Below are 24,281 nucleotides of genomic sequence, written 5' to 3' on the forward strand. Positions count from 1 at the left end.
GGGGAGAGAGCACAGGGGGAGGCTCACATGTTGTACTTTGACAATAAAGGTTTATTATTATTATTATTATCAGACTGCAGCCAGATCAGATGGAAGCAGGGGGGCACATTAAGGGGAGGGGGGAAGGATTGCTAGGCTCCAGAAGCAGCCCTGAGCACTTTAGAATATTAAGTTTTCTGGGCATTTGCTTTGCTGAAGAAAAAAAAAAGCCATCTGTATGATTTATGAGGAGGGAAATCGATGTAAGCCACTGAAATAGGTCAGGGCCATTACTTGGGCCAGAGAAAGCCAATTGTAGTGCTGCTTCATTTGCCTTGAAAAGGTCAAAGGGCAGCAGGGTGATGGCGCACTGAAAGATAAGATGGACCTTAACTGTCCAGAGATATGATGCAATAGGAATGTGTCTGCTCTGAAACTGATTTGAAAGAAACACTTTGGGACTTGATATGAAGCATAGCTGCTCCCTGCGGATCATAAAAGCAACCAGGTCCTCTGACAAGCCAAGTCAATGGGGAAGCTGGATTCACTTTAACAGCTGCAGTGATTCACTTAACAATTGTGGCAAGGAAGGTTGTAAAACTGGGCTTAACAAATGCTTCACTTGGCAACATACATTTTGGGCTCGGTTGTGGTCGTAAGTTGAGGACTACCTCCAGTTGCATCATTCAGATCAGGGAAGCTAGTGTTGGGGTTATTAAACCGAGCAGCCACCCTCTCTGCAGCCAAAGGTTTGGACGCATTTGTCACCCTAAATAATAATCCTCTAATCAAGAATTGCTCTCCAGCAGAAGCTCGGTTCATTTGCAGCCTTAGACGTCGACGTAAGCATCGGCGGAATGTGACCCACTTATTCGCCCCACCTCCCGTCCACGTTGTGCTGTAATGTGACTTGCTGCAGCTGATGTTGTGTCAAGTACACGTGTCGGTGGGGAGAAGACAGATTATCCCTCCTGAGGTCGGCTAACGTGCAAGCAGCTTGCTGCTTCCGGAAGGCAGATGGGCATCTGCTTGGGGATCCCCTCGGAAACCGGAGAGAAGCGAGCCAAATAGCAAGGCTGGTTCCTACGCTGTGGCTGGGCTGATGTCCAGAGCCAGGCCGTAGTGGATTTGGCCATGGGTTAGTGCAGGAGGTGGTGCTCTTTAAGATGCCGCCACTGCCAAAAGAATGAATGAATAGCACCAAGGACTGAACGGGACTTGGATGGGAGAAGAAATAAGCAGATCCCTTTTTCACAAGGACTTTTTTTTTTACTATATATCACGTTTTATCAACAACAATAACATGCAAAACAGAGAATACAGAAAAACATACATCCAACAGTAGTAACAACAAATTGTGTACAAAAAAGAGGGGGGTGGGAAATGGTCCAAAACATCAAATAAGTCTCACATTGAACATACAAAAACAAAACGAAATGAAACAAAACCCACCCCGGGCTGGATGCTGGAAAGAAAATAATAATAATAATAAACCCTGATAAATTCTCCTTCACTTACATAATGGGTCTACAAATAATTATAAGCTTTCTCATCCTTATTTAATGAGAAAAATATATAAACAAATATTTCAGATGAGATCTCTATCTAATCCTTTTTACAATGTCTCTTCAATCTATAGCAGGGGTAGGCAACCTCGGCTCTTTTATGACTCATGGACTTCAACTCCCAGAATTCCTGAGTCAGCATAGCTGACTTGAAGTCCATGAGTCATAAAAGAGCTGAGGTTGCCTACCCCTGATCTATAGAAAAGAGTATCAATTTCGCGCTTCCTTAATCCTCCGTAGATGGCTTGCCCAAGCAAAATAGAGAGCAAGGCCCGGAATAAGTTTTGACAGTAAGGTAAAGGTTCCCCCGCACATGCGTGCTAGTCGTTTCCGACTCTAGGGGCCGGTGCTCATCTCCGTTTCAAAGCCAAAGAGCCAGCGCTTGTCCGAGGACGTCTCCGTGGTCATGTGGCCAGCATGACTAGACGCCAGAGGTGCATGGAACGCTGTTACTTTCCCACCGTAGTGGTCCCTATTTTTCTACTTGCATTTTTACGTGCTTTCGAACTGCTAGGTTGGCAGAAGCTGGGACGAGTAACAGGCGCTCACTCTGTTATGCGGCACTCGGGATTCGACTCGCCAAACTGTCAACCTTCTGATTGACAAGCTCAGCATCCTAACCCACTGAGCCACCGCGTCCCTTTTAGTTTTGACAGTATCCCTGACTTATGTTTAAAGAAGTTTAAATTAAGTTTCAAAAATAAAAAATCTAAAATACAAAACAACAACACAAAAGGAAAAGGGGGATGGAGACAACAGAGAAAATTTTTAAAAGTAACTTTAAACCCCCCCCCCACCAAAAAGAACATGGGGAAAAAATTACTTCCAACTCTCTTTAGTCGAGATGTAGTTAAAAAACAAAACAAAAAGGAAGAGCGAGAACTAAAAATATGAGATATACATACCAAACAGTCAAATAATAATAATAATATATGACATTATAGTCTCTTACTCTAAATAAAATATATAACCCATAAATGCATCGTAATATCAATTCCAGAAACACACATAATACTGCTAAATGTTTCTATAGTCAAATATCTATAATAAGCCAACCTCTACTTTAAATTTAAACAGATACACAAAAGCTTAAAATAAAAGGTGTATCTATTAAGCTCCAACAGGACACAACGTTTCTGTAATCAAAACTTATCTAATCATCACATCCCAAAGTAAAACTTTTATTTTTATCTTTATCAAGCCCAAAGTCCAAACATGTTTTTCCACGTACAAAGAAAAGCAGTCAAATTATTATCTTTAATCAAAGCAGTCAAATTTCGCCATCTGGGACAGTCCAGTCACTTCACGATTCATTCATTGTGAGGATTTGTATATCAGCATTTCTGCCTTGTCTGTGCGATTTTGATCAGGTGGTTAAAAAAAAAAAGTTTGCAACACCCTCTCTGTTTGAAGATGCCGTATGATATGATGCTGGTCATGTGTTTAAACAGGTTCGTCCAGGCTGAAAAGTCTTCAAATTTCCCTTAAAGCTTCTTTTGCTTTCTTTCCAGAGTCACCCTTGTTTTCCAAACCCAGAAATTGCCTTTTCATTCTAAGGAAATTACCCATTTGAGTACATTGATCCATTTGCCTTCCTGCGTCTTTCCTTTTTTCAGAAACAATGCCAAAATTTGGGATTTCAAAATTGGACTACATTATAGATCTCCTCGCCGGGAGATCTGCATGTGAGAAGACAGTGAACAGCATGAAAAAAACAGGCTGTGATAATAGTTTATACTGTATGAGGAATTTTCTGGGGCGGGGGGAATAGTGGGCAAGAGGGGAAAAATGTCAGCACCTTTTTCAGCTTAAAGCCGGCATGCTCAGGACATGCAGCCCTGGATAGGTAGTCCTCGACTTACAACAATTCATTTAGTGACTGTTCAAAGTTACAACGGCACTGAAAAAAGTGACTTATGGACGTTTATCACACTTACAAACATTGCAGCATCCCTGTGATCAAGATTTGGACGCTTGGCAACTGATTCCTATTCATGACGGTTGCAGTTTCCTGGGGTCATTGATCCCCCTTTTGTGACCTTCTGACAAGCAAAGTCAGTGGGGAAGCTGGATTCACTTAACAAGCGTGTTACTAACTTCACAACTGCAGTGATTCCCTTAACAACTGAAAGGTCGTAAAATGGGGCAAAACTCGCTTAACAAATGTCTCGCTTAGCAACAGAAATTTTGGGCTCAGTTGTGGTCGTAAGTCAAGGACTACCTGTAATGCAGTCCCACAAGATTGCAAAAAAAATATATAGGAAGTTTGTTATTTATATACTTTAAACTATATTATATATTTTATATGCAGTCCCAGACAATTCTTTTTTATTCCATGAAGCCCAGGCAAGCCAAACGTTTGGACACCTGTGGCTTACAAGTTTGAATATACTGTAATTGGTCTTTGGGACATAATAGTCATAAAATATAATTATAGAAGGGATAAATATAATCATCAGAATACAGTCATGAAAAGGGTTGAATAAGAAGAGATGGATATTTATCAGAAAACTGATGTACATGAATAGCAGGAGGAGCTCTGAAATCACAGTCACAGCTTTTTGGACCATAATCTTGTAGATCAGGGGTCCCCAACCCCCGGTTTGTGGACCAGTACCGGGCCATGGTATGCCAGCAACTGGGCTGCACAAACAAGCAAAGCCCCATCCATGGGATGCAGGCAGCATACAAAACCACGCACCCTCCGATTCGTGGAAACAACCTCCCTCCATGGAACCGGTCCCTGGTACCCAAAAGGTTGGGGACCTCTGCTGTAAATGCTCCTGAGGCCAGCCAAGAAACTCTGTCAAATCTATGGCTCTGTGGCCTTTAAACCATTTCCCAGGGAGGCCCTGAACTCTTTGAAAGTGTTGCTGGGGGTTTCCAATGAGAACTAATAGCTGAAATGCACCTTGTCTATTTTCAGCCTCTCTGTGTGTGACAGCATTAGGGATGGGCTTTCAGATACCTACAACATGCCAGCAATGTCACTGGTGTCCTTGCTCCCAAGCTAGCTTTAATAAATACTTGCAAGGGATCTTATGCTGACTCTAAATGTACAGACCCCAAAACGCTCAGTATTATCCCCAGCCTAAATAAACTACCTGGGCATTATCCAGAGATCATGGACATTTGGGTCCTTCTATCTTCCGGCCAATGGCAAGAGATTCTGATCCCAATAGCGGTCATAAGTCAAGGACTGCCTCTGTAAATTAGTAGCAATTCTTCCTGGTTTCGGGAAGGCATGTTCTCAGCCCTAGCTAGAAGTATGGGAGATGGACCCCATATGCAAAGAAGATGCCCTGTCACTGGCTGATATTTCCCCTGCCCCTAAAGAAATAGAAACCAAGTCTTTAGTTTGGGTGATTCTGTTCATCAGATCCTTTTGCTTGGACTTAGCACATCCTTGTCGTTTGTAAGCTTTGGCTCAGGGTTTGATATGTAGTGCAAAACCAGCCAGGGGTGCTTGATGCTTATTTAGGAAACATAGTTAAGCAAAACATTTCCTAATAAGTTATGCAATTTAGCTCTTGGATAAAGGGCTGATATAAGAAGGAATGTAGGAAGCTGTTTTTTGTTAACAAAAGTGACTTCTTCTAGACAAGCTGTGCCTCGTTTTGAGATTCCCAACTAGGAGTCCTGCATTTTAGAGCAATTCAGTCGTTCTCTTCCTTTTGATGCAGTTACTCAGAAGTAACTCCTTCTCCACATTGTACCATCTAAGCAAGCATGCTTGGGGTGGCAGCCATCTGCACCTTTGTGTGTGGTGTGTGTGTCTGTGTGTGTGTGTGTGTGTGTGTGTGTGTGTGTGTGTGTGTGTTCAGTCCTGTGTTTTCTGTTTTGATCCGTGCCCGCTGGGACCTTAAGTAATTAATATCCCAAATGGTGCCATGTCTCATTTTACACCAGAAGGGACCTGGATGCAAACTGAGCATAATTTCTTATCCCTTTCATTGTTCAGGCCCAACCTTTGTGGACACTGCCGTGCACATGATTGCCTTCCTTTCTCTCTCTCCCCACCTCCAGCTCCGAGAAACACACACACATACACACACACACACACACACACACACAGAGCTTTGGGTCTTTTCAGCATGATAAAATCAACCTATTATTTTGCCCCGCAGCAGGACTTGTCCCAGCTGCAAAGCTTTTGTTTACAGTAACTTCGTAGCCGGATGCTGCCCCAACCCTAATAGTGCTTAGGTAACTATTAAAATTGTCGACGGATTAGGAACTGGGGTTGGCCAGCACAGCCATTCACAGAGGATTCTGGCTTTACTTTTTTTGCTTTTATTTTCTTGGTCCTGGATCCCTTTTGTCTGCCCTGCTTTATTTCTTGATGCTTACTGGGAGGCGGCAGAGATAAACCATTTGTCATGATGATCTCTTCCCTTCGCCAACTTCCAGGGGCACCTGGCCATCCCCAGTGGGTTGAATGAGGAAACTCATTTGTGCAGCCATGTTTAATTCCCAGGATAGTCTAATCTCTGGCACCATCTGTGTCCCCGCCTGGATGGAGGAGGCCAGAAAGCTCTTGGGATTTCTTCCAAGAGGTGAATGTCAAGAGGGTTTGTTTATTCACTGTCTGTCCAGATAAGATCCCCAGGTCAGAGGAGGACAGTTCTGTTTGCTTTGAAAGAGCCGCTGAGCCGGATCTCAGCTAGCCACAGAGCCTGGCTTTCAGTAATACGCCCAGAGGGGAAAAACGGGGCTTCAACCAAAGCAGCAAAGAAACTTTTCTGGGGCAAGATAGCCCCAAACGATCTGTGGCTCCTCCGCTGTCAACAGTCCCATGGTCTTTTCCTCCGGCAATAGCAGGCTTGGCCACCTGCAGGCTTGGCCAGCTTCCTGGATGCGATGGTGGCCTGTAGCGTTGGTGTAGGATGAGAGTTCGTTCTCCAAGCTTGTGGGTTGGTTTCCGAACGTTTTGTTAGCAGGCTGGGTAACATCTTCAGAGGAAAATGAATTCCTTAAATTCCGCTGAATATGTTACCAAGCTTGATAACAAAATGTTCGGGAATCAACCCACAAGCTCGGAGAGCAGACCTCCGCTCTCACAACAGTTCGTTTCGTGACTGTTCGAAGTTAACAACAGCACTGAAAAATGGGACTTATGGCCGTTTTCCACACCTACGGCCATTGCAGCATCCCTGTGGTCGCACGATCAAAATTCAGACGCTCGGCAATTGGATCGTACTTATGACGGTTGCAGTGTCCCGGGGTCATGTGATCACTTTTTGCGACCTTCTGCCAAGCAAAGTCAATGGGGAAGACAGATTCACTTAACAGTCGTGTTACTAACTTAACAACTGCAGTGATTCCCTTGGCAACTGTGGCAAGAAAGGTCATAAAAGGAGGGGGGGCAATTCATTTAACATCTGTCTCACTTAGCAACAGAAATGTTGAGCTCAATTGTGGTCATAAGCCGAGGACTACCTGTACTGTAATTTTCTTGCAGTGCTTTATTTTGAGGATACGGTACCTTGTGCCTTTGAAGCAAGAGGTCTCCAGTCCCCCTGGCAGGGAGAGGTGGGGTATTGCTTGAACTTAGTTCATTGTGCAAAGCACCACTGAGTCTTGGTGGTGCAGTCCTGCAGGCTACTTCTGCTGACTGCCGGCTGCCTGCAGTTTGGCAGTTCGAGTCTTACCAGCTCAGGGTTGACTCAGCCTTCCATCCTTCTGAGGTTGGTAAAATGAGGACCCAGATTGTTGAGGGCAATATTCTAACTCTGTAAACCACTTAGAGAGGGCTGTGAAGCACTGTGAAGCAGTATATAAGTCTATGTATTGTTGTTGCTATTTACAATCTTTCCATAGTTGTCAAGTGAATTGCTATTGGTAGTGTTACTTTACTCCAGGGGTCTTCAAACTTGTCCCTTTTATGACTTGTGGACTTCAACTCCCAGAATTCCTCAGCCAGCATGCCTGGCTGAGGAATTCTGGGAGTTGAAGTCCACAAGTCATAAAAGGGACAAGTTTGAAGACCCCTGCTTTATTCTATCTAATGATCGAATGGTGAGCCCTGATCCCTGCTTTACTAACAAATATTACTGTTCTTTGTCTTCATGCAATTGTTGGTCCATGGGGAAAGCTGATTTCTTCCTTTGAGAATAATTAGTAGAAGTTTCACGTTCAGGGGCTGAGGACACCTCTTGTTGGCCCAAGGGATGGCTATTAGCTCTTCACTGTTTGCAGGCTTTCTCAGAGCATTTCACTGCATAAACTGCATTCAAGAGACGTTACATTTAAGTCATCAGAGTTCAAGGGAAGTCATAGCTTCCTAGAGCAGAAGTGTCCATTCTCCTGCTTAGTGCAGAAATCCGTATTACTGCATCCTTGAGAATTGGCTTTCCAGAGCCTGTCTGAAGACAGCCAGCAAGGAAAACTGCACTTCCTCCGTAAATCATTCAACTACGCCCTGATGAACTGACGTTGCGTTAAGAAACATTCCTGACATTAAGCCAGAATCTGTGTCCCTTGCTATTTTCTGTATTATGCTATGTCCTGGAACCAATTAGAAGATTTGGATCGCCTTTTGTATGCTATCCTTTCAGAACTTCGATGGAGGTGGTTATCACCCTTTGGGTGTCTTCTCTCAAGGTTAAACATATTCAGTCCCTCCTCTCCAGTTTCCAATTCTTTTATCAAAAGCCTTCCAAGATAACTCTATTTTAACCAAACTTCTGCAGAATTTGAAATCTACCTAAGAAGTGAAATTACCTCTGAAAATGGGAATGTCACTTGGTAGAATTACATGTGTAGAGACACTGGGCGCAATCAATTTGAAAATATTTCTACTGCAGTTATTTATTTAGAAGATTTGTATTCTACTTTGCTTTTATAACAGAGTTCAAATTCCTAGGCTTCTCAACTGTCTTTTGCCCACAGTGATTAATCTTGGTGGACTTCAGCAGCATTGTTGCCAGGTCTTTGTTGTCCTAGGGTGAATGGCTCCATCATGGCACACCACATGATAAGCTCACATTAGAGTTGGTACAGTGTGCAGATCCAGCCATTCTCAAGAGAAGTCATAATTGAAACTGAGGTTCTTTGGACCTGCACCATTGCTTTTATCTTGCATCCTGGTTTTGCCCTCTTGGGTTCTTTCCATTGGCTTCATCCCAACAACTCCTGGCTTGCCTCAGATTGCTACACACAGAGAGTCAATCAGGAAGCAGGTGCATCACCAATGGGATTGTGGCGTCTCCGAGCTCATTTAGAATCCTGGTTCATCTGTTGTGATGGTAGACAAAGCCACATGGAAGAGGCCAGCAGCTTAATGTGGCTGGGTTGGCTGTTTTATTTTATTTATTTATCTAATTTATATAGATTTGGGTGTAGCCTTCTATAGGCTGTACCTAGGAGGGTAGAAGGCTATACAGTTGGATGAGTTAGCATGCCAGTTTTACTTTTGATTCATTTTCTGCCTTTTTTTTCTTAAAAGTTAGGAGGGACAGCTTCTCAGCAAAATTCCTACCAAGGAAATACAGTACTTTATAGACATATCTTCATATGTCACTCATTTAATTTCTGTTTGGTATAGTCTTCTTTGATCATATTTATAAACGTATGTACACACAGGCACATACATACATATAAATATATATATTTTTTAAAAAGGATAGTCCGGTATCTCTCGTTCGGTTTTAGTAACATCTCTCTGGAACATTTGAGTCAGTGTTCACTCCTGACAACTAGTTCATACAGCTTTCTTGGCAAGATTTTGTTATTGCCTCCTCCTTACTGGCCCAAGTTCCTTTGTGTTTAAAGAAGGATTAGAATTCATGGTCTGCTGGTTTCCAGCCTGGTGCCTTAAGCACGCCACCAAACTAGCATTCTCTGGGACATCTAGTTTTTTTTTAAAACAAACAAACACAAAGAAACAAAAAACAAACATAAAACTCTTTCCGCTTTAAGAATGCTTGTATATATGACTGTTTTTCAAAGCTATATTGCTTGGCTAATAAATATATTGCTTCTCTCACTTTTCCCCCATGTAATCTACACTGATGGATTCTGATGAATTACCTATCGGATTCCTGCAATTGGCTCCTTTTTTGGTGAGTATGAACTTTGTGAAATTCTTAACGAGTTGAAACCGCTGTTCCAGAAGCAAAGGCTTTGTTTAGTCGCACTTCTTTTTTATTATTATTATTCAGTTCTTCTGGTTTATGTTGTTTAGTCCTTCCTTTCCAATGTAACTGAATGCTTACTGGATTAATTTTTTTTTATTTTTTTATGGGGTAGAATTCTAGCAAGTAGTTTGTTATTCTACAGCAGTGGATATTTTCTGTTGAATGTTTTCTTATGTAGTTCGCTCCATATTATAAATCATATTTTTGAATGGGAGAAGTATGTAGTAGAAACATTAATATTTGATCGCTGATTGGCATCATGGAGATTTATATGAAACCTGCCCAGAAAAAAGGAATTTATATTGGAAATCTTTCTTGAATTTCTGTTGTAAATGTAAGTGCCTTATTTATGAGTTACATGCCGATGCTTCTGTTTAGCAAAGACAACTGCTCCCATTTTTATTCAGATGTCAGCTGCCTTGGTTTATTCTGTTTTGTTCCAGGTAGGTAGGCTTTAGGATTGCAGCAAAACAATGCTGAAATTCTTCAGGTTCTCCTGACTTTTGCGGATTAGGAAAGAGGCACCTGAGGATAAGGTTGGTGGTGAACTTGAGTTGAACAGATTAATAACAGGCACTAAGAATATAGAAGTTTTATTGAAGTCTATTCACAAGAATCTGGTCAAATCAAGTTCAACACTAAATTCGTACCAGATAAGGGTCAGTGAAATTCAGGAGAGGTTGGACATATAGTGCTTGTGGGAACGCAATGACTCTAAGATGATGACATGTTTAATTCCACCCCCCACCCCCCAGCTCTGCCTGCTCTTCTCCTACAGGCACTGAATTGAGGGGAGGAGTGAAAGGGCTCATTAGCCATGAGTGGCTTGTGGAGAGGAAAGGGCTGAAGGGAGATGCTCCCTAAAACTTTGCAGTATTCATCCAGTAGTTGTGTAGTGAGTGTTTTGTCTGGTGAGATTACTATCTATAGGCGAGTGACAATAAACTTACTACACTGATCAGTTCTTTGAGTTGTTTCTGGTTTCTTGTGCCTGATAGAAGATGACAAGTGTTTTTTCCTGTGGTCGGTAATCAAATTGAAGAGGTTTGTCAGTTTCAGCAACAAGGGTAAATGCCTTGTAAGTTTCACCTTGAACCTGTTCCTTTAAGGAAATACTAGCAGGTGCCCCAGAGTTTAGGCAGGCACACGGTCAAAGTGAGGTGGATTTTCTTCTCTGACAGCAGCATGAAAGGGGAAGCTAATGAAACAGATCTGAGTAGGTTCATTCATTCAGACTTTTGGATTCTTCTTTTGCCAAATTTAAAGTAATTCCTTCCTCCACTAAAGAAGTGAGAGGGAGGCATCTGTTTCGTCATATTTATATCTTTCTTCTGTGGAATACAAAGTGTTGTATGTAAATTTATGTTTGGCTGCGCCAAATAGATCTTGTGCTGTTCAAGGCTAACTGGATCTGGATCTGTTTAATTTCAACGAGACTGTAGTATCTGGTGCTTTCAGTCTGTTCTTTGGAAGCCCCGACCTAGTTTGCTGATGTGGAATTAATCCATTTGAAAGGGCTTTCTTTTGGACTAAGTAGTAGTGGGAAATGAGAATCAATGATATAACATGATTTGTTTGACTTATGGCACAGCATGCTGGGTGAACCCAGATGCTGTGAATTGCAAGTCACAGTTGCTGACTTCCAGAGCCCTGGTGGCACAGTGGTGAGAATGCAATATTGCAGGTTAACTTTGCATTCCACTGCCAAGAGTTCGATCCTGACTGGCTCAAGGTTGACTCAGCCTTCCATCCTTCTGAGGTCGGTAAAATGAGGACCCAGATAGTTAGGGACAATATGCTGACTCTGTAAACCTTTTAGAGAGTGCTGTAAAGCACTGTAGAGCAGTGTATGTCTAAATGCTATTCAGTAGCAAACCACGATTTGTTAAACTATTACCGTAATAATTTGATGTCTGAACTGGGCCAGAGACACCATTCAATTTTACTGCCCAAGTTCCTCTGTGCATTTGTTAAATTTCTTTTCTGTATGCATATTTGAAGGAGCAGCATAATGTGCCACTGCTGAATTTCAATACTAGAGGCTTGTTGCATAACCTTTCCATGTTTATCTGGAAACAGAAGGCTTAGCTGGATCAACAGATGGGCTTTACTCATTGAAGAATGCTGTAGAACTTAAAAAAACACTAACCACCATCCTGTTGATGATGCTAATAATACAAAGCATGAAGGTAGTGTTTCATTGCGAGAAACCTGACCACAATTGATTTTCCCCCCCAAATGTAGTTATTATTTAATTTATGCCAGTTTTTGACTGGTAGTTACATAGATATATATGACTTGTAGCTGAAAAGAAATATTAACTCTTTACGTTAGGGAAGTGAGAGTTCTTTGCTTTCAGCTTTGGGGAACAATGTACTATATACAGGGACCACAAATCTCTCAAACCAGCATTTTCTGCCTAGGAGATGTGTTCTACTACAACTCCCATCATTAGAGCCATGGTAGCACATTGGTTAGAATGCAGTATTGCAGACTAACTCTGCCAACTGCTAGCAGTTCAATCCTGATCAGCTCAAGATTGACTCAGCTTTTCATCCTTCCGAGGTCAGTAAAGTGAGGACCCAGATTGTTGGGGGCAATAGAGAGGGCTGTAAAGCACTATGAAGTGGTATAGAAGTCTAAGTGCTATTACTAGTGCTATTACCAGGGCTTTTTTTGTCATAGAACACCCAGAACGGTGTTCCAGCACCTTTTTTGGGTATGGTAGGCAAGGCGGGCTGTATGACATGTGTGAGTTCCAGCATTTTTATTTTGTTTTACAAAAAAAACGCACTGGCTTTTTTACCCATAATGCATCAAATCCTGTCTGGGTGATTTGCTGTGGAAAGGCTTAGATTCTGTTTGTTGTGATTGGCATGATAATGAATTATGCAGAAGGAAGCTAGCAATGGCCTCCCTCCCTCCTTTTCCTTCCTTCCTTCCTTCCTTCCTTCCTTCCTTCCTTCCTTCCTTCCTTTTTGTCTACTCCCTCTATTCGAGAAACTTTGGATGGTGAAAAGAAATATAAATAAACTAGCTATATCAATCCTTTAAGAAGAAACAGGGCTGAAAAAAGCCACAATATCAGTTACTCATAAAAACCACACCCACACCAGAGTTCCATTAGCATCCTGTCCTGTGTGCTTGGGGGGAAAAGCCTTCCAGAATGCCAACAAGGTCAGGGCTGCCTCCATCTCAGCACAGAGGCTATTCCACAAGACAGGTGCCTGATGGAGAAGGTAAGCAATGCCACCAAAGGGACCCACACTACTAGACATAGTAGAATGGGCAGAAATAGTTGCTATTGACTGTTTCTTTACCCCAGGCACCATGGCTGTGGTATCTAAAACAGAGGCACACAAGTAATGGTTGCCATGTTGTGTTCATGAGACAAAAGAGAAAATACATTAAATACAAAGGAACGTCACATCAGTTGCATGCCGTCTCCATTGGCATACTGTCTCAGTTACCTCCATTAGCTTTGCTCTGGCCTGCCCACTGCACCCTGAGCGCACCCACTGAAGGGACTGCTAAAGTTAAAGAAGACTTAAGAAGCAAAACAAAAAACAAAAACCTCATCGGACCACGGAGCTTGCAAACATTGTTTATGAACAAGTGCACGGATTGCAGCCCAGATGTTTTTCTTAGAAGAATCAGGTTACGTCTTGCCAAGAAGCACGGCTCCTTCCTCTAAGGAAACATCTGAAGTCAACTTTCCAAAAATGGAATTACGGTAATGGCTTCTAGAAAGGACGCCTTTGCTTTTACAGCTTTGCCAGTCTGATAATGAATTGAAAGGATTTGGTTGTGGTGCTAATGAGGAAACAACCTAGATCCACAACGACAACAAAACACAAGGGAGTATCTAAAATTTGATCAAGGAAAGCTATGATTGACTGGAAAAGATCTCAAGTCACTAACTGGGGTCCTCTGGCCACGGGACCTTCTATTAACCATTGAAATTACCGGTAATCCTTGACTTACAACAATTCATTTAGATACAATGGCACTGAAAAAGGGGACTTATGAGCATTTTCCACACTTTAAACTGTTGTAGCATCCCTATGGTTACGTGATCAAAATTCAGATGCTTGGCAGTTGGTTCATATTTATGACATTGCAGTGTCTTGGGGTGATATGATCACCTTTTGAGACCTTCTGACAAGCAAAGTCAATGGGAAAGCCAGATTCACTTAATAACCGTGTTACTAACTTCATACTTTCAATCATTCAACAATCAAAGTTGACTTAGCCTTCCATCCTTCCGAGGTAGGTAAAATGAGGACCCAGATTGTTGGGGGCAATTAAGCTGACTTTGTAATAATGCCGCTTGGGGGGGGGGGCGAAAGCCCTAATAAGCAGGCATATACATAGAATGAAGGCTATTGCTAAGCACATTGGTTTGTGCTTAAATTGTAAGCCACCCTGAGTCTTTGGAGAAGGGCAGGATATAAATGGGATTAAAATAAAAATAAAAACTGTGGCAAGAAAGATCGTAAAATGGGGCAAAATTCACTTAACAACTGTCTCACTTAGCAACATCAAGTTTGAGCTCAATTGTGGCCGTAAGTCGAGGATTACCTGTATCTTCCTATCCAAGGAATATAAATGCAGCACCATGGAGAGTTTGCCTTGGTAGAAAACTTATCTTGCCTGGGACTGTAAAACATTTTCTCCAAACTTTGGGTTTTTAACCAGTCTTCACAGCTGTCCTTTGGGAGTTGTATTTTTTTCTTTGCTGAGCTTTGAATGTGAATTGAGGCATTATTTATAGCTACAAGATAGAAGTCTTTTTGCTTTTCATGTTCCAGACCACAAGAGGCAGACAGATTCAAAGCAAATTTGAAAATGCCTTCCACAAAAAATAATTTTAAAAGTGGCTTATTTTAGTTAAGATTTTTAAAAACTGGACAGAAATTTTAAATGCAGAGGTTTAGCATATCTGCCATGAGTTGTTTAATATATTGGCAAGGAGCTAGTTATTTAATTAGTTTTAATATAATTCTTTGGTTGATACTTTGGACCGAAAAGAAAATGACCATGCACTAAAAAAATCAACTAGGGGTTATATATACAACTTTCCTCTTCAGTGTTCTGACTTCTTTTATATTAAATTATTAGGTATTGCAACTGGGCAAGGTTACAACCTTATTGGTCAACCTCTGCTAGTAGATTTCTCGGTTTAAATAATGAAGTTAGCAAGTTGTGGGCTTTGACTTACTGTGCTCTATTCTAAAATTTGCTTTAGGATAGCAAACCAGACTTTGAAGCTATTGTTTTTTTATTGACTTATTGATTGCAATCCAGGAACAGCATGACTGCAGATGGACATGGTTTATTTCTGCTTTCTGGGCTTTCTCCTTGTGTGCTCTTTTTATACTCCCGATTCATAGCAGTGCAAACTAGCAGTTGCTCAATAATGGGGGAATACTTTTTTTCTGGAATTACTACAATCAATAAATGTATTTTACTTATCTGCAAAATTGAGTTTGTCTTATATTTGTTTTACTCAAGAAGAGATAAATAAATAAACAAACAGCTGATTGTGATATGATTTGGTATCAGCTGTTCATTCTGGAGCCCATGCTGTAAGGCATGAGTTTACTTCTGGCAATTAGAGTGCTCACAGCGTGCAGAGGATCAAAAGTTTGTTGGTCCTTATTTTGGATATGTATATGCAGAACTGTGGAGTGGACACCAGGCTGGATAGACATACTATATATATATAAAATACAGTGTTGATGTGGATTTTTTCTCTCTATGATTTCTAAGGTCATTTTTATCTAAATCTCCTTTTTGGGTTGTATGCCATATTATGAAGCTGGCCTATGTTATACCAGGGAGCGAATCTGCCAGCCAACTACAGCTCCTGAACCTCAAAGGCCTCCAATAATACAATACTGGTGAAGTTTAAATATGAATTATTTATTTATTTATTATTTATTGATTGATTTTATATATTGCCCTATTCCCGAAGGACTCAGGGCGGTTTACAGGGCGAATTAAACAATACAAATAAATACAATTAAAATAGAATTAAATTAAGACTAGCCCACAATTAAAACAAATTAAAATTTAAAATTTAATTAAAACCCCCTCAGTCCAGGCCAGAAAGACCAAATAACCAAGTTTTCAGGTCCCGGCAAAATGAGCGAAGGTCCGGGGCAGTCCAAAGTTCCACCGGCAGTTCATTCCATAGGGCAGGCGCACCCACAGAGAATGCCTTCCCCCTTGGAATCACCCGCCGGCATTCCCTAACCGGCGGAACCCTAAGGAGGCCCTCCCTGTGGGAGCGCACAGGACGATAGGAGGCTGATGCTGGCAGCAGGTGCTCCCTGAGATAATCTGGACCCATGCCATTTAGGGCTTTATAGGTCATCACCAGCACCTTGAATCTCACCCAGAAGGGAACTGGAAGCCAATGCAGCTCGCGGAGAAGAGGTGTTACATGAGAGTATCGGGAAACTCCCATTACTACTCGTGCGGCTGCATTCTGCACCAGTTGAAGCCTCCGAGTGGTCCTCAAGGGCAGCCCCATGTAGAGCGCATTGCAGTAGTCTAACCGGGAGGTCACGAGCACATGAGTGACTGTGCGTAGGGCATCTCGGTCCAAATAGGGTCGCAAAATGATCAGTACATTTACTTCAATAGGTTGCACCCCAAGTTTTGGATATTGTAGAACAAAGTGAGAATTCAATCTGGTCCATGAGTTGAATTCAGTCCCATCAGATGGAGTAAACCATATGGAATAGGAGACCAGATTTAAAACAGCCTTCTGCAAAAGCCTTGCAGTCTAATGTCATCCATTTGTCCATGAAGGAAATAAGCATGAGAAAAAAACATTTCTAAGTGTGATAAGAGATCAGTCAGTTGATGGTATTGACTAATACAACTGTGAGGTTTTCAAAAGATAATTTATCCCCTCTAGCAAAAGCAATAAAGAATCTTTAATAAATTCACTGCTACTTTAAAGGCTCATGAATTGCAAAAGTTTACAAAAATTGTCATTAAGATGCCACAGGTCTGTGCTTCTATTTTTAGAAAACTCAAGTTGAAAAATAAAATAGTTTGTATATGATTTTTAATGATTACCATGCTTCACATTCAAATGTTCAAAGGTTTTGAAGCGGTAGTGCTTGCCTGCCTCACTCTACTTGTTCATAGGTTTCAAGCCTATTTGGCAATTTAATACCTTAAGAGGTGCTCAGCCAATTGTCAATACCATAAAAGTATACTGGTTTGTTCAAATAATTGTGAGCAATCATGGGAATGCCACATTAACGTAAAATTGAATAATGCAAATGTATTACAAATTGTTGTCTCTGGGCAGTGGATTATGTAAGTTAATCTCAAGCAAATCATTATATGGCAAAAAGAAGAAAGGTTATCTCTGAGTCCAAGGCATAATAGGCCTGTTTATTTTATGCATATAGGTATTTGGGGCATCTCAGAATGTGACAATCAAGTCAATGGTAGTGGGGGGGTTTTGTGTGTTGCTTGTGCAGAGATTTAGTTGCCTTGTTGTGGCCTTATTGCCTTTTTTGATAACAACCTGCAGACACCTTTGCCTATATACGGTAGAAGGTAAAATGGGACCCAGCATGGAATAGCTATCATTATTTTTTCTCTCCCGGACTGGCCTTCAGATATAAAAATGAAATAATAAAAATAACTCAGTATTTCTGAGGAATATCTCTGGGGAAATAAACGTCTTCCAATGTAACCTAGATCAAGCGTGGCTGTTTTGCATTTTTAATGCTCAGTCTCCCTCCTTCCCCCAATTTCTTGGAAAGCCTTTATAAACTTCTCTGGTCTCCCTGCCGTACGCTCTAATCCTTTCACCTCTCTCTCCTCTTAATGATTATGCCAGGATCACCACTGTAAACATGTCGTTTCAACCCTTCACTTAATGACCAATGTTTGTTTTTGTGCTAAATGACAAGTTGAAAGAATCTTAAGATGCGGCAGTTACGCCTCCTCAAAGGGTATCCATTCAAGAAGCTGACAAGGGCTGGCTGTCTTTAATGTAGGCAAATGTCTTTATTTTAGGAAATCTTTCTAGGAGGCCGCCATTATTAATATGCATGACCAGGAACATTTTTTTCCTCCATAAAAGGCCTTCAGCACGTGGGGGGCTGCATCTGCGTGTTTTTCTGCAACATGAGTGGTCTATTGTTAGCAGCTACCACCTCCTGGGCTGCTGTCTGTGCAGGAGCCCCAAGAGAGGAGGGAAAATGTTTTGAAATTCCCTGAATGGAGAGTTTGCAGCCAGCTGGCTCCGGCACACAGACCGAGGTGAAATGAGGACTTTTTTCAGACTTTCTTTCCCTTTTGGCTGCTTTCTCTTTCTGGAAAATTAAGTGCATTAAACAAATTAAGCAAAATAGAATATAATCCCTTGCACGTATTATTTACATGTATTATTTACACAATTATCAATGAATAGTAAAAATATAGAAACAAAAATGCTATCTATAGCCCCCAGCTCCTTCGTGGAGAAAAGACAAATAGACTGCCTAAAGCACTGATGGTGTTTTAGTTATGTATTATTTCAGACATTGATTATGCACATCAAAATAAACATGTGCATAATCTAATAGTGTAGGATTAAAATTAATAAACTGGAGAGTAATGGATTAGATCCAGAATACTCTCAGAATCATTTATTGAGCAGAGGTCCACTCACTGTTTCTTGCTCATAGGAAAGGAGGCAGTTGTCCCCTTTTTTCTGCAGCCCTATTACTGTATAGTGCAGGGGTAGACAACCTCGGCTCTTTTATGACTCATGGACTTCAACTCCCAGAATTCCTGAGCCAGCCAAGCTAGCTCAGGAATTCTGGGAGTTGAAGTCCATGAGTCATAAAAGAGCCGAGGTTGCCTACCCCTCGTAAAGTGAGACCATATCTGTTTCACACATCTTCCATGGATCCCTCCAAAGCTGATTTTCTTTTCAAAGAGTGTTGATATCAAAGTAAAGAAGGACGGAAGATAGTTCCTCCAACATAAAGGCATTGTTGAATGGAAGATCTTTTAAAGATTGAAGAAACTCTTCTGTTGACAAGTGACTGTTGACAAGTGACAAACTCGAGAATAACAAAATTGTTAATGCACTAAAATACATTGTATTAGTTACTTTTAAACAGAGACAACAGTATATGAAATACATTCCAAAAATTACCCTTTGGAAAATATTTGTCCCGTCTGTCTGCTGGAAGCTAGAAGCAGCAGCAGACAAAAATATCTTGCATGTACCTGCCATAACTCCAATCATTGGTTGACCTGGAGCAGAATGATTCTCTGGCAAGAAATCTAAGTATAATACATTCTTAAAAGGACAGTGTTTAGTTTCCCTTCCAAAAACATTTACTTATGTACCGTAATCTTTCTTTTCAGGCTTGGCAAATCTCTCTTCTCTGTAACATTTAAATGCAGGGATCACACTTGTAGCATATTTAAACTTTCAAATGTAGAAAATGTCCCTTTTAAAGGACTTTTTACCATCTTCATGGTGCAAGAGGCAACGTGGATTTTGGTTCACTAGAAAACAAAAGCCATTTCTTCAACTGCTTTAATCTGGTCCTTTTAAAGCAAACTTTTATTTTGGTTTAAAATTGATCAAGCTTTGTAGTCACACAATTCTACTTTGATTGTATTATATATTTTTATGCTTCCAAATAATATTTTTAAAAGGGATTCATGATCTGCTTAATCCCCCTGCCGCCAAGGTCAATCTGAATTTGATTCCTGGGAACTATAAAGGCAATCCATGTAGGATTTTGGCAACAACATAAAGTGATTTGCCATTGCCTTCTTCCAGGGTATTCTTTTCCATTGACTTCTTGGCTTAATCACCAGGACTGGGATTGCCTGCTAGTCTTCAACCCAAGCATTATTTAGCACTTGCCCTGCTGAGCTTTGAGATCAACTCAGCGCTACAATAGAAATAGCTTCATTCAAAATTCTTGGATTATAATCCAGGTCCCCGACTGTGAAATCACATATAAAGGTGGCATTTATCTACTGTTCCTTCAGTGAAATTTCTCAAGCGCTCCAGTTACAACGTTGGCAGGCATGTTACAAACTACTAATAACGCTACCCAAGAGGTACTCAGTACCACAGAGTTCATCCTTTAAATATCTCTTATATAAGGCTGTACAGTGGTCCTCAACTTACAGCCACAATTGAGCCCAAAATTTCTGTCATTGAGACATTTGTTAAGTGAGTTTTGTCCCATTTTATGACCTTTCTTGCCATTGTTATTAAGTGAATCACTGCTGTCATTAAGTTAGTAACATGGTTGTTAAGTGATTCAGGCTTCTCCATTGACTTTGCTTGTCAGAAGGTTACTAAAGGTGATTGCATGATCCCTGGATGCTGTAACCATCATAAACATGAGTCAATTGCCAAGTGTCTGAATTTTGATCACGTGACCATGGGGACACTACAACAGTAGTGGGAAAATTAGTCATAAGTCACTTTTTTCAGTGCCACTGTAACTTTGAATGGTCACTAAATGAACCGCTGTAAGTCGAGGACTACCTGTAATTGTAAATATTATATGTCAAAATAGAAATTCAGCTATACTTACTTTGGATCAATATACATAAAGTTGCACCTTTCATATCTAGTTTAAAGACATCCATATTGCTAAAGCTGTGCTTTTGAAATATTGAACTGGTTTAGAATAATTGCAGATTTGAAAATGTTGCAGTGGAAAGGCTACAGTGAGGCCATACCTGTTTTTTTGATTAGAGAACACTGCAGTGAGGTCCTGTCAATGTCACTTGCTTAGATATTTGAGAATGTAGTAATGAGATAGTATAACAGTTATGGGGTCAAACCTCAACCAGCAAACTCAGGTTTAAATCCACACTTGACCACCAAATTCATTATGTGATATTTGGCTAGTCACTTGCTCTGAGCCCAAGATTGTTTTAGGTGGGATAAAATGGGGGGAGGTCTCCAAATAAGCATGAGACAAAATATGGGATCTACATGCAGTATATAAAATAGTAAATCTAAGGCCTGTTCACATATTGGACAAATCTATAGTTTATTGATTTTGGTTTTGGCTTACTGTCTTGCGTCAACCCAACCATTATATACTTTGATTTATAGATTACTGCAGTATGCAAAGCCAGTATGAGAGATTAAGCTTCCCTTGTATGTAAAAGGAAGATTAAAAGAACAATATGGAAAGGATATTACAATGGAAAAGAATTCTAATTCTTTTCCATTGTAATAACCTTTCCATATTAAGAATCCTGGAATTTTTGTTTTTTTAACTGTTGTGCGTAGTAAATGGCATGCTGTTTATAAATATTGGTAAAGGTGTTAGGAAAAAAGAGATCATTGGATTGCAGTGTTGATATGTTCATGGAGGTGTATGTGTATACATGAACTTTTCCCCCATTTTTCGTGAAGCAGAAGCCATGGATGTTTTAATGCTCAGTGACTGGGAGTAAAGTATCTCCTGTGCTGTGACACATACTACAGAGAGCCACCAGGTGCCTATGATAAGGGGATGCATCCTTTTCATATGTCACCAATGTGAAAAATGCAGATAGCCCTTGCCTTACAACTGTTTGTTTAATGATGATTCAAAGTTGTAAAGTGATTTACAACCTGTAGTTTCATTTATGATTATTGCCCCACCCCTGTAGTCGGATGATCTCAACTGCCACACTTGGCAATCAGCTTGCATTTACAACCAGCTGCAGCATCCTGCAGTGACAAAGCACCCATTGGGGAAGCTGGATTCATTCAACAACTGCATGATTTGCTTAATGGCCAGCATAAAACTTGTCAAATCAGGTCCAACTTACTTATGACCACAACTTGTGACTGTAATTCCAGTCCCAATTGTAGTCGGAAGTTGAGGACTACCTGTACACAGTTAAAAAACTCATGCAACACCTTTTGCTGCTATAGCAGGAAGGCCAGCTGCATCTCTCTTAAGCTGCCCAATGTGTGTGTGCCTTTAGTACAGCACTCTTCAGAGCAAATATGTGATAAGAAGCTGTTTTTTCCCCATGAAAGCCTTATTTTACAACTTCCTCCTTCCGTTGAGCAAGCTAGTTTCAGATTTATGACTTTTTAAAAAGGCATATGCTAAACTTAAATATGTGCAGCCGTTATTGCTTGGTGTTTAACTTGTGTTATGATGCCATAGCAAAGAAAGCTGTAGATATTTGTTTCAAGGAGCTTGCAGAAGTAAAATGCAATAGGAGGGAGGCTCTGCCCCTTTATAGTATGAAGCACTGTTGACATTGTAGTTGCTCCCCAAGATACTGGTAATCCTTTGTTTTATAACCACAATTGGGATTGGAACATCTGTCAACGAGGTAGTTATTAAATGAGTCATGAGCAATCTTTTGCTGTGGTTTTTAAGTGAATCTGACTTCCCCCATATACTTTGCTAGTGGGAAAGCTGACTGGAAAGATCATCAATGGTGATCACATGATCCATGATGCTGTAACTGTTTTAAGTACATGCTGGTTACCAAGCACCCAAATTCTTATCATGTGACCACAGAAGTGCTGTGGAATCAGTTTTAAGTGCGAAGATTGCAAGTCACTTTTCCCACCCATTGTAACTTCCAACAATTGCCTAAACTAATGGTTGCAAACTTGAGGACTATATGTAATTTGTCATGTTGGGTATAGCAATATTAGGCATTAAGTCCTTACTATCAAGGCTACCAAATGGTGCAAGATTGTATGAGGAATTCAGGACCGATGCAATTAAAAGATTATTTTCTCACAGAATCCAGCACCATTTGGCAGCTTTGATAGAAGGTACTTATCAAACCTGACGTGCGGCAGACAAAAGAAAGGATTTGACAGAATACACGGTAAATGGATATAGGATATATAGTGCAGATCAGAGTCAAGTGAGGTGACAGGTTTAACAAAAGCCAAAGAAACGGAGCCTCCACATTCAGGGGCAGTGTACCTCTATGCCAAATGCTTGGAAAAACCGGTTTTTTTAAAAAAACAAAAAAACAAAACAGTAGGCCGACTTTTTTTGGGGGGGGGGGGGGAAACGGTTTGCTTCTTAAACCTGAATCCTTCACTAGATAATCACCACCTTTTCCCCTTTTGGGTCGAGTGGACCTAGCAGCTCAAGGGCTTAGTTTGAGCTTTGAGCTCTCTGACCCTGGCTGAGAATTTTAACTGGGGTTTTATTTTCAGGGATAATTTAATCTTTTAATTCTCTTTTAACTTTGTATTTTATATTGATATGATTTTAAAATGCCCTGTAAACCGCCCTGAGTCCTTCGGGAAAGGGCGGTATATAAATCTTAATAAAATCTAAATCTAGTGTTAAGGCGTGCGGAGACTGCCACGGGAAGCTGGATTAATCGAGTAAAGCGGGGTTCAGCTTCTCCTGCAGACGCCGAACGCTTTAAGCTGAGCTGCTTTTTGCATCTGACGCAGCGCTTGAGCCTTCTCCTCCATTGGATGCCTCGCTCCCTTCGTCCCCTCAGCTCTTGCTATTATTACACCTTGTCAGCCCCGCCTTTGGATAAAGACGTCGGGGCCGACGAGCCATTGTTATCTTCCTTTTTTGGGGGGGGGGGGGGAAAGAGAAGAAAAAAGCAGGTTAAGCCCCCAGGGCGACCCACAGAAAAGGCCGCAACTCCCAGAGCGGGAATGGAAATTGGGAGGGGGGTTGTAAAAATAAAAGAGAGCGCGCCTGCGCGCGCACCTTTTCCTCATAACTGACCCAGATGGCCGTTGGGAGTCATTTATTTTGAAGAGGGCGCGAGCCACACGCGCGCGCACTCTCGCTCGCTACCTATCTACCCCCCCCCACACACACACACACCCCGCCGCGGCCACTGCCGCCTTTCTCATCCTGCGTTTTTTTTCCTTTTCGCCGCTGCCGTTCCGTCTGCCACGAAGCCTTCCGCGCGTCCCGCGCCGCCTCGTCCTCCTGGCCGCCACACAGTCTTCTCTCCTCTCTCTCTCTCTCTCTCTCTTTCTCCCCCCCACCCCTTCTCGCTCCGTTTGGTTCCCTCCCTCTCCACTGCCGAGAGCCAATGGCTGAGCTCCTGAGGAACTCCGCCTACTCCTCTCCGCCAATAGAAATTTACTACTATGTTATGGGGCGCGGGGGGGGGAAGGAAAGGAGAGCTTGGGTGAAGGGGAGCGAGAGCGCGGTTGAACGAGAGCCAGCCGAGCGGCGAGACCGTCTGGGGCGCGGGGGGGGGGAGGAGGAGGCGGCGGGGGCGGCCTTCAACCACTGCCGGCGCCCTCGCGAAAGGCTATCGGCCTCCAGCATCCCCACCTGGGGAGAGGCGGCGACGCAAGCGGCTTCCGTCCTGCGCCCCTTTTCTTCTGCTTCCCCGCTTTTACCTCAGCGAGGTGCGTCGTGCTGGCCGAGAGAGAGAGGTTGGCCGACTGACTGGACGGCCGAGGGACCGGAGAAGGCGAAGCGCGAGAGAAGCGACCGACTCTTCTTCTCTTCCCCCGGCAGGGCGGGGCCGCTGCCGGACGGCCCCGCGAGGCGCTCAGGTGCCGTTGGCCTTTTGCCCGGGCGGTTTGAAAGCGGCGTCTCCCTCTGAGGTGCGAAAGGAGCGTCCGGCTTTGGTT

General features: G+C 41.9%; 1 protein-coding gene across 14 annotated transcripts in view; it reads left to right on the forward strand.

The window, feature by feature from the left end:
• Nucleotides 1-24,281, forward strand: part of EPB41 (erythrocyte membrane protein band 4.1) — a 98,276-nt gene that overhangs the window by 15,273 nt on the left and 58,722 nt on the right. For 5 of the 14 annotated variants that reach the window (XM_083369063.1, XM_083369064.1, XM_083369055.1 and 2 more), the window contains exon 1: nucleotides 9,373-9,607. The exons of 1 other annotated variant lie outside the window; for it this stretch is intronic. In XM_083369063.1, the coding sequence (XP_083225189.1) occupies nucleotides 9,567-9,607 (41 nt within the window). In that variant the 5' untranslated portion in view covers nucleotides 9,373-9,566. Of the gene's footprint in view, nucleotides 1-9,367; nucleotides 9,608-23,900; nucleotides 24,204-24,281 lie in introns of those variants that run through there. 8 more of the 14 variants (XM_083369054.1, XM_083369061.1, XM_083369062.1 and 5 more) reach the window with 5 other exon arrangements.

Source organism: Vipera ursinii (genome assembly GCF_947247035.1).
Source record: "Vipera ursinii genome assembly, chromosome: 9".
Lineage (NCBI taxonomy): Eukaryota > Metazoa > Chordata > Lepidosauria > Squamata > Viperidae > Vipera > Vipera ursinii.